The 10,131-nt window shown below is 41.2% G+C and overlaps 1 protein-coding gene across 1 annotated transcript; it reads right to left on the reverse strand.

Annotated features, from left to right (window-relative positions):
• Positions 1-418: 418 nt before the first annotated feature.
• On the reverse strand, positions 419-8,959 carry PRPF38B (pre-mRNA processing factor 38B). The gene is made up of 6 exons (XM_042029983.1): positions 8,593-8,959; positions 5,244-5,312; positions 4,799-4,950; positions 4,655-4,715; positions 1,895-2,118; positions 419-1,637 (listed from the first exon to the last, which is right to left on the reverse strand). The coding sequence occupies exons 1-6, from the start codon at positions 8,869-8,871 to the stop codon at positions 782-784; spliced, it is 1,641 nt and encodes a 546-aa protein (XP_041885917.1). The 5' UTR covers positions 8,872-8,959; the 3' UTR covers positions 419-781.
• Between the last annotated feature and the right edge of the window lie 1,172 nt (positions 8,960-10,131).

Here is a 10,131-nt window from a genome sequence, read left to right on the forward strand (position 1 = left end):
AAAAAAAAAAAAAGCTTACATGGATTTTTTTTCAAACAAATAAAATGCATAGATGGCTACGGTACTCATCCGTCAACCTTTACAGTGTCCGCTTGAGGTAGCCTTTCTACAGAATTACTAAACAAGCCCCAACACAATCTAAATCCTTGCATCAAAACCACTATATCTGAAAGTCCACTCAATTTAACACCACTGGTGATCAACATAATACATTTTAAAAGCTTTGGACAAAACAGCAGGTACAGTGGACATAAATGTTAGTTCTAAATCTGCAGCCCTCAATGTACATCGTACACACATAAATATCTCAGCTATAATACACATTCCAGATCCATCCCTAAAAGCCATACTATTATGGAAAGCACAGCCATGCTAACTTCAGGATACAAACCATAATTCCACGTCTACAAAAGGAAAGTATAATTAGTGGCAGTTTATTGCCTCATACAAATTTAACCAACATGGCAACCATGCCAAAGGAATTAAAACATTTTCAGGACATATGTACAGACTGTACATTTCAGAAACACCTGAACAATAAAAATGCAAGAACAATCTCTGCATTACAAATTAAACTAAACAAATGGTTTGAAACCGTCAATGCATTGAATGGGTTTACAAAGGCACTTCCCTACCCAAAATAGGAAATGACAATCTGCAGCCTAGAGGGAGGTTGGAGAAGAGTGCTCATCAACTACTGCACAATCTCAACTTTAAGAAAAAATAAGCAGGATTTAATCAAACATTTATAGGATTCAATGTGATCCACTTCTGAAAGAATTCACAGAGTCTCATCTTTGTTTTTCTGTTGCTTTTCTTGGCTCTCTCGTTCTGTACTTTGGCTCCTCCGACGATCGTGTTTGTCAGAATGGTCCTTGCTATCACTGTGATCATGTTTGTGGGAACGTTCTTTGCTTCTGCTACGCTTCCTAGATTTTTCTTTGCTGGGACTCTGATCTCGTTTTCTGGACTTCTCAACACTATCTGTTCTTCCTCTGCTTCTACTTCTACTTCGTTTATTTGACTTCTCCTTATTTTCATTTTTATGTTTACTTGATTTTTCTTTGCTTCTGCTTCTGCTGCGCTTACCTGTGTTCCTGCTTCGGCTCCTACTCCTATGCTTTCTTTCCCGGCTTCGACTTCTACTATGCTTTCTCTCTTTCTTGGAATCCCTCTTGTCGTCACGGTGTTTCTTCTCATCTTTGTCATCCTTGTGTCTTCTCTCCTCTGTGTCACCCTTACTTTTCCTTTCTTTTGACCTTTCTCTAGAGCGATCTCTTTCCCTCTCACTACCTCTTTCCTTATCATAATCTCTCTCTTTTTTCCGACTCCGTTCATTTTCTTTCTCTCGCTCCCTATCCCTGTCTCTTCTATCTCCTTTCCTGTCACGACTTCGACTCCGGCTTCTGTATCTGTCCCTGCTTCTGCTTCGCCTCCGCTCTAGTGAGCGATCAGTACTTCGAGATCTCCGCCTTTCTTTTTCTCTCTCCTTTGCTTCGCGTTCTAATCTCTGCCGTTCTCTTTCTCTTTCTAGTTCTCTATCAAAACTAGATGATCCATGGCCTTCCCGATGGTGACTTCTGCTTCTCGATCTTCTGGGAGACCTCCTGGGACTGATCGATCTTGGTCTAGGAGACCTTTTAAAATAGAAGATATTCTATGTGAAACACCTCCTTCAAAAGTTAAGAGACCCTCTTTCCTTTCCAATTTATACTTTACATACACAGCCTGTATTTAATCTTGAATACCAAATATCATCTGATTATTTTAATCCACTAGCATCCATAAACTGTTGCCTTAAAACCTATCTCAGTGAAAAGACAACATGTTGCTGGTAATAAGTAGTTCAGTATCAAACTTTTAACATTCATTTTTAAAATAATGGTTGTATGACCTTGAACGTCTACGTTCTGCATGCCGGTCTATTTCTTCCATCCCCTCCTTGCCATCTTTCTTGATTTTTCTAGGTCTGCTTTTAATTTGCTGGTCAATGGCTTTCTGGACTGGCACAGGAATTCTTGGAAACAACGTGGAAAACCATTCAAGCTTAGTGAGGAAGGAACGAAGCATCTCCCCTATGGTCATAACGCAACCCCCACCTGCCTTGACATCCAGGTCCTGCAAAATACAAGCAAAAAATATCCTGATGGTCAAAAATACTCTTTACTGATTTTAAAAAAAAAAAAAATGCTGCTACATTACTGTCCTATTGAAGTCTCATGATTATGAAAGTTTACTTGTCTCATATTCTAGTACATTTCCTTAGAAAAATTCAAACTCTGCACCCTTTGGATTTGGCAGAATGTTAACGATAGGGAATGGGACTTAATATATATGCATGCAGGCACATACTAATCCTGCAGCCATCTGGATGGTAAGGGACTGTCGATGAAGAGATTAACGCAAAATCCCCTTACACAGTCTGGTTATATGGTATGATCTTGCATTGTATTTAAATGCCACAAAGTTGAGAAGTCCTCTGAAACTACATTTAATACTCCATTTTGTGGATGTACAACTGTGTACCATCATACCCAACCCTGTGGCCTAAATCATTTATGAACTACACCATTGCCTATCTAAAAATGATCACAGAAAAACCTCTAGTACAAAATGGCATCCTAACAGAATTGGAAGCAATAGCAAACCAACTGCCATGAAGCAGTGAGGTTTCTAATTTAGAAATATGTAAAAAAATAAATAAATGAACAAATAATTGGAAACGCATAATCCATGATGACCATTGTCTCTGAAAAGGGTCATTACCGCATGAAGGCCTTCTTGCTATGCCCTCTCACAGCTCAGGACATGTTAGTCAGCTATTGTCAGTCCCAAACCTATAGTGCAAGCACACAAGGAAAGTGAGATTTGTTATCTAAACAGGAAGAGAAAATCTGAACGTAAAACTGCTTGCACTCACACACATTTAAGTGTTCAGATATACAGTTTTTCCAAATATAATCGCTGCAGAGATCTAAAGAAGAAAAAGAGGAGTTAAACGTAGCACCTGGAGAGTACGTACAGTTAAACAAAATAAACATAAGAAGCATTTTGAAAAGTAACTCTGTATCCTGGAAAGGTTTTCATAGCAGCATGACAAAAGATGAACTGCTTCCACATATTTAAGAACTGGAGGGAAAAAAAAATCCTGTAGGTTTAAATAGTTCCATATATAAAAATTTGCTTCATCCTATTGAGCTTGACCAGGACTGGTAAGAAACTTAAGCAGCCCCAAGCAGTTTTTCTACATAAGGCAAAGCTACTGATAGCAGCCAGGAAAGAAACACTAATTCCAAAAATATATTGGGAGATTTTAAACAACAAGAAATAAACACATCTTGATAACCAGTATCTGCAAGAACTGAAATGTATGAACTAAAAAAAGAGCTTAGAATAATGAACCAGTTAGGACCTGCATAATGCATTGTACTTGTGACTGCTTTACTGTCCCTAGAATTGACTTTGTGGGACCCTGTGTATGAAGCCACCCCAATCCTTCTCACAAAATACAGTCCAATGTTACAGAGGAGAGTTCATATTAGTTAACCCCACCTGGGGACATTACAGTGATTCAAGCAAGAGTCAAATTTGGTTTCATTTTTATTAAAAATCTACTATAGCACAGGTTTACCTGAAATTACCAGCTGCTTCCTTTGCACAGTGTTTTTGATACTTAGCATGAAAGAAGCTGTTTAAAATAAATATACTGCATTGCAGTCAGATACAGGTATAATTAACACTATTTTTAATACCAGTATTTGGACATCATTTACAACTACAACATTTGAAATTTCTTCAAATAGATGCCTACAGTCACAGTGAAGATGGCAAAGTGATCCTTCCTGCTCAATAAATACAAATTGCAGCAGTATGTAGCAGACTGTGTATTCAACTTCATAGCCCAAAAAACCTCACCCACCAGCTCTCTACTGTTTCTCCAAACAGTGAATCAGGACTAGGATCCTAAAGGTATTCTCCTATCAGACTGCATAATAACATAGCCTCTTTACTGAACTTCTTTGGTTAGCAACCCACATCTTCTTATCTGCCCCATTAACAAAGACATTAAGGCTCCAGAAATAATGCCACCTTATGCAGTAATCAGGCTTTTTGTTTCTCCTCTGAAGAAATCCTGGGTTTAGTTAGTTATCCCAGGACATGAAGACTAACCATAGAGCTTTTTGGCAGTACTTTCCAACGTGAATGTTGGTTTCTACCGTATAGTTCCCACTCTTTCATGTAAGCATCAATTCCCCCATCCCAGTAATAAACAGATAATATAAATTTAGCACTTTCATGACTTACTACACCTTACCTAAAAGTAACTATGATTTTAAAAAACACTGAGAAGACACATTCACACAGCCTGCTGTCTGCACTCTGATTCAGTATACTTGTTCCACATGGCTTTGTAAATCTGACACAGTAACATCTTAACCAATGAAAAAAATCTGTTAGATCTTTGAAATCTAAGAGAAATAACCCAGGTTCCAGCTCAAACCTGTTTCCTGCACTAATTAATGTACATAATGTAGACAAGAACACACCATTGTAACATTCAAACTACAGAAAACCCTATCAAGAAACGTTTAAACCTAAAGTAGTAACGTGAAAAGAAACAAAAGAAAACAAATTATTACCCTCGCCGACATACCTCTTCATCATCAAGAAAGGATTCAAACCAGTCCCATAGATCTGTAGGTGGCTGTGTGTACCTTTAAGCACAAAAACAATGTAAAATTTTAATACAGTTTTCTGCATATCAGATCAGTCTTTAGTTGATGATATTGATACTTACCTAATATACATAAATCCAAGAGCCCTAATATATGGGGAGTCTGTATGAGTGATAAGGCCCATCACTTGCTTACGAGTGAGCTTCAGTGTAAATAATTTGTAGAGTAGACAAAAGGCAGTAGACACAATTCCTCCAGTTCCAACACCACGCACCTTTCAAAAGCAGAAAGTTAGGTGAGGATGTAGAAAGTCATAAAGACATTATCCCGAACCTACAAAAGAATGTAAGAACTAACACAGGATAAAATCTAAACCGACAAACAAAGCTATGTGAAAAAAGTAACACTACTTACATCCACAACTTTGGAAGCAAGAAGAATATATCTACTCTTTGTAATAATATTTTACATCTAGAGGCTGAGCCAACATACAAGCATATTTTATCTATGCTTGGGAAAGTTATTTACCAGACAGAAAAATTTAAGAAGGCACGTACTTCTACTTACCCCTCCACACATCCCTGTCTGGCCTGCTGTTTTTCTGCTGCCCTTTTCCCATGGTTCAACATGGGTAACCTGAAAGGGTGAGGTGGGGGACAGAAGGAAAGAAAGAAAAGTACAATTACAATCTCCATAACGTTTAGGTGCCTATAAAAGCCTGATTTAACAGTGGATATCCTAAACCAATCTTAAAAGACTGTCTTCTAGCAAATTCAAGATCAAGTCTGCTTTGTCATTAAAGCAAAGCACTTGGCTTTTTAAATTACCACATTAAGAAATTACAGCCAAAATCTTGAATGAGATTTAAAACAAATCCCGTAACCCCAAAGGAAACATCCATGCTTATTCTATATTCCACATACTTTCAAATGCTTTATGACTAAACCCCATCATTACTATTTCCTTGGGTGATTAAACAACTGCCTTTATTTAAACCACCTCCTTACAAGTTTAGTGATAACTGCTGATGACAGCTACAGAAGTCAAAATATACACTCATATTCCTAAGTCTCATTTCTGAAGTGAACTTAGCTAGATATTTCTCTTCTTTATCACTTGCTATTAGGACAAAAGAAAAATGTTTATCAAGGGTAGTATTTTAACATAAAGTCAATGTTTTTTTCTTTTAGACTGCAGTCTAAAAGTCATTCTTAGATAAAATGATTCCTAAGTACAAACAAGTAAAATTTGCCCAAGTCAAATCTTGTGAGATACATTTAGGGATGAGTGCACAAACACAGTTAATCAACACCATTCCTAAAACTTGACAATAACGAGTCATAAACAAGCTCAGAACCACCTAACTGCCTATCATACGTTTGAAATTCTGAAATTCAGAGAAGCAATATCTGGCTCAATAAACAAGTATATTTCCTAAACAAATCAACTTAAAATGTATGTAAAAGACAAAAAAGGATACAGTGGTGCTACACTGGATTGGGAATAAGAGTTCACATTATACAGCACTTCACAAATTAAGATTCTTTAACAATACATTAAATAAAACCAATTATGTACACAATCACATGACATCAGATATACACTAAAAGCAGAAGTTACTGAACTTTGTTTGCGTTTTTTATAGTTGCTGTCTTTGCCAAACAGGAAATATGAGAGATGCCAATACTGTAGAATTCAAAATCCACTATGACTTCCTGTACTATTACCATGAGAAGTTGACAAATACTAAATAAATAATATTGCATAACCTTCTGGTTATATAGTATTGCCTCTCAAAGGAAAGGAAAAGTATTTTTTAGTCAAAAAATCGAGTATAACACTACCACAAAATTCTAGTCTTCGACTTTTAAAACTAGTTACAGTCAATCTGAACATGCTGGTTTTGACAGGTATCAATTAATACAAGCAAATAACAAAACGCTGAAAACAATATTCATTTTAAAAAGGCATATTTAAAGTTTTGATCCCACAAAGACTGCTGTGCATGCTTAACTTGTTGGAAATACACAGACGAAATGAAGCTGAAGACATGCACATGGTGTTAGGGTCAGGGATAAAGAAAGAGGAAGTCCTGCACTTTGCAGACACAGAACTGAAACAGGAGCCCAGAATTACAAGTGAATTAATTCAAATATCTGGACACAGTCCACATCTTCAAAGATGGTCCTTATCACTAGCTGCCTGTGTGACTTACAATCACCTTTCCTGATAATCCAGCCCCCAGCACTCTAAAATTTTCTAGAAGAGCCACTTGTTTCTCAAAGACAGACAAATACACTTGAAAATACAGCTGCTATGATGGGTATCACACTCATTAAAAAAAAAACCAAACAGCTAACAAAAAACCCCACAGCAATTATTCAGCAATCTTAAAACATGAAGAGAATTCAAATCTTCCTAATATCAATGAAGCAGCTTAACCATCAGGTTATCTTCTCCCTCACAGCCATTACTCATGAGTGAGTAAGGGACTGAGTTTTCTCTTTATTTAGCATGCAGTTTTGAGTCAGTAACTGTCAAGTTCAGGAAACAAATCAGATCAATATGCAGATTTTTAATGCCATGTCAAAATTCTTCCCAAATTCAAGACAAAACCACTTTGGGAATGAAACAGTAAGACATGCAAATGAACTATTTGACCTACTGCTGCTGAGCTCCATCAGTACAAAGATGACAAATCACATAAAATAGTTTTTAGTGCATCTGAAGGGGTTCACTTTAAAAATAGAGTAAGATCTCGAATTTTCTGAAAATATGTTTCTTTTATAATTTTTTCAGCTCTAAAAATCAGTTGCATAAGTAAACTCTGCCACTTTCCATTCAGATAGTCGTAAGTCTCTCACTGGAAAAATGCTGTCGACAATATATGCTACAGTAAGTATTAGGAGATATAAAGAAACAGCTCCAAATGACAGAGCACAGGCAGAGAAACGCTATCATTAAGTGGAAAAACAGTAGCATAAGTAAATTCAAACTGCCAAAAATCTCAACACACTGTGGTGGAGTTATTTTCCACAATTATAGCGCCTTAAGTAACTTGATTTGGCTTGGATAAATGAGACAAAAAGGCTACCTTTGCTTTTTTAAAAATTTATTTCAAATATACTGAAACCCACCAGCTGACACAGTAACATTATCGAGCAAAATGAATTCACCTGAAAAAATATGCCAATAGCGACCAAAGCACAGGTGACTAACTGAATTATCTAAGCTTGCATTCTCTAAATTTTGGTCTCGTTATCAGAACAAAGAAAGTGGCTGCGTCGATTAGCATTAATTATGCATACCTCTACCTGGGAGAGTGGCTTGATGGAAGCCTCGGTGCAAAACTGATTCAATCCTGCTAACAAAACAAGAACCGAGACATAGGTGCCCTGGTACAGACCATTCATCTCCCCATCACATCCTACCTAACGCCAAGAGAAGCATTAAAAGGAACTCGTTAAGTTGTAAGCTGAGTTATGGAGGAGGGAATCCTAACCTGGAACTGCGAATGAAAGCCACACGCAGACACCTACGGTCACCACCATCCCTTCTGTGTGGTTACACGGCGTGCTGGCAGCTCCGTGCTGCGAGAAGGGCTGGTCTCTCTGGCAGCGCCAGCAGATCTGCGCCCTCCCCGCTCTCTCCGGCTGAAGGCGCAGCCCTTAGACGGCCATTTCGCCCCCACCGCCCCGGCTCACGCTGCCCTCTTCAAACCTATTTACAGCTCCGCAATTCCAAATCCGACGGCGGAACACGCCTCTTTGGTGAGGCAGAGAAGGCAGAGCCTTGGATACCCCCAGCTAAGCAACACAACCGATATTTACTCCCATACCTCACCGCAAGATAAGGGGCGAAAAGGCGCGGGCCGCAACCAAACCGGGCCCGGCGCCAGCGCGGCCCGCGGGCTCACCTTGAAATAGATCTCGTCCACCACTTCGTGGTAGGTCTTGAGCTCGTAGAGCTGCACCTTGAAGTAGGGCGACGAGAGGATGTTGGTAAGGATCATGGGGTTTAGGTTCATGGTCTTTTCGTTGCCCCACAGCGGCAGCACGTTGCCCTGCTTGCCCGAGGCCGCCGGCTTGGGGCCCCCGCTCTGCAGCGGCTGCTGCACGGGCGGGACGGCGCCGGGCGGATGCTGGACCGCCTGCTGCCCCTGGCAGTTCGCCACCGCGGGGCTGTTGTTGGCCATGGCGGGTCGGCGCTCGGGGCAGGCGGGCCGCGCACACGGAGCGGGGCCGGCGGGCGCTGCCTCAGCCCCGACAAGATGGCGGCCGGGGAAGTGACGGCGGCGCCTTCCGGGGCCGCGTCACCGACCCGCGGGGAGCGGCGGGGAAAGGCGGGGGTGCTCCGGAGCCTTGGCGCGGCCCCTCCCCGCGGCTCCTCCCGCTGACACCCCGGCCGTTTGCCGTGGCACTGCCCGCCCTCGCCTCACGGCAGCCCGCGGGCCCGGCAGGCGGGACATCACCGCCAGGGAGAGTGAGGGGTCTCTGTGGCCCGAAGGGGGACAGCTGCTGGCACCGTTACACGGAGTTCAGTAGATTGAGCCACCGATTTAGCGAAGTTGGAGACTGGTCCCTTCGGTCCCTTGTCGTTGGGAATGAGGTCGCGGCACAGCTGGTGCTGGCCACTTCTGCCTCCACAGCAGTGGAGAAGCAAAGAAATCATAGAATGACTTGGGTTGGAAGGGGACCTTGAAGACCATCTAGTTCCAACGCCCCTTGCCATGGCCAGGGACACCTTCCACTAGACCAGGCTGCTCTGAGCCCCATCCAACTTGACCTTGAAGGGATGGGGCATCCACAGCTTCCCTACTAGGGAAGGGGAAAGGAAGAATTGTTGGACACATTCAGTGTGCAGGAGCCTAGGGGGGCAATGATGGCCAGGGCACGGCCCAGCCTGTTCACTTAACACTAATGCTGGGTACGAGGCCCACTCCCCTGGCCAGGACCTGGCTGAGCAGCTTCTGAGAACCCTGTCGGACACACAGCAAACAGTAACTGTCCCCTGCTGCTCAATTCCAGATCAACAGCTCTTTCTGAAACTCATAATACTACATACAGACTTGGAACAAGCAGACTTAGGTTAAACAGCTAAGAGAGAATCACTGCCTACATATAATTACTAACAAAAGAGAAAATCCTCCAGTTTTGCCTGCAAAAGCAAAAAACCCCAAACTCAATACAACTAGTTACATACTTTGGTGTCAGTCTTTAAACCTAAAGTACAAAAGGGAGACAATGCATGATTGAGAAGAATTGCCAAAATACTCTAAACATCAAATGACCGTGCAAAAATAAACTGGAAGTCCAGTGAAATGACTGCAAGCTGGGCATAATGTGGCAAAGTATATTCAGAGAAAGGCTCCCCATTGCTCAGCGCATCAGGAAACAGGTACAGGGAGAAGGTGGTATGAAATCATCCATGGGAAGAGCATCTCTATGTGCTAAAG

This window comes from Corvus kubaryi, unplaced genomic scaffold, assembly GCF_017639235.1.
Source record: "Corvus kubaryi isolate FWS band 111438036 unplaced genomic scaffold, C.kubaryi_AGA036_p1.0 37334, whole genome shotgun sequence".
Taxonomy (NCBI): Eukaryota; Metazoa; Chordata; class Aves; order Passeriformes; family Corvidae; genus Corvus; species Corvus kubaryi.

Coding starts and splice junctions, on each gene's coding strand:
- PRPF38B (XM_042029983.1), bottom strand. CDS start 8,871: ATGGCCAACAACAGCCCCGCGGTGGCGAACTGCCAGGGGCAGCAGGCG. Junction 5,313..8,592: donor TGGACGAGATCTATTTCAAG/GTGAGCCCGCGG, acceptor TCACCCTTTCAG/GTTACCCATGTTGAACCATG. Junction 1,638..1,894: donor GCAGAACGTAGACGTTCAAG/GTCATACAACCA, acceptor CTATTTTAAAAG/GTCTCCTAGACCAAGATCGA.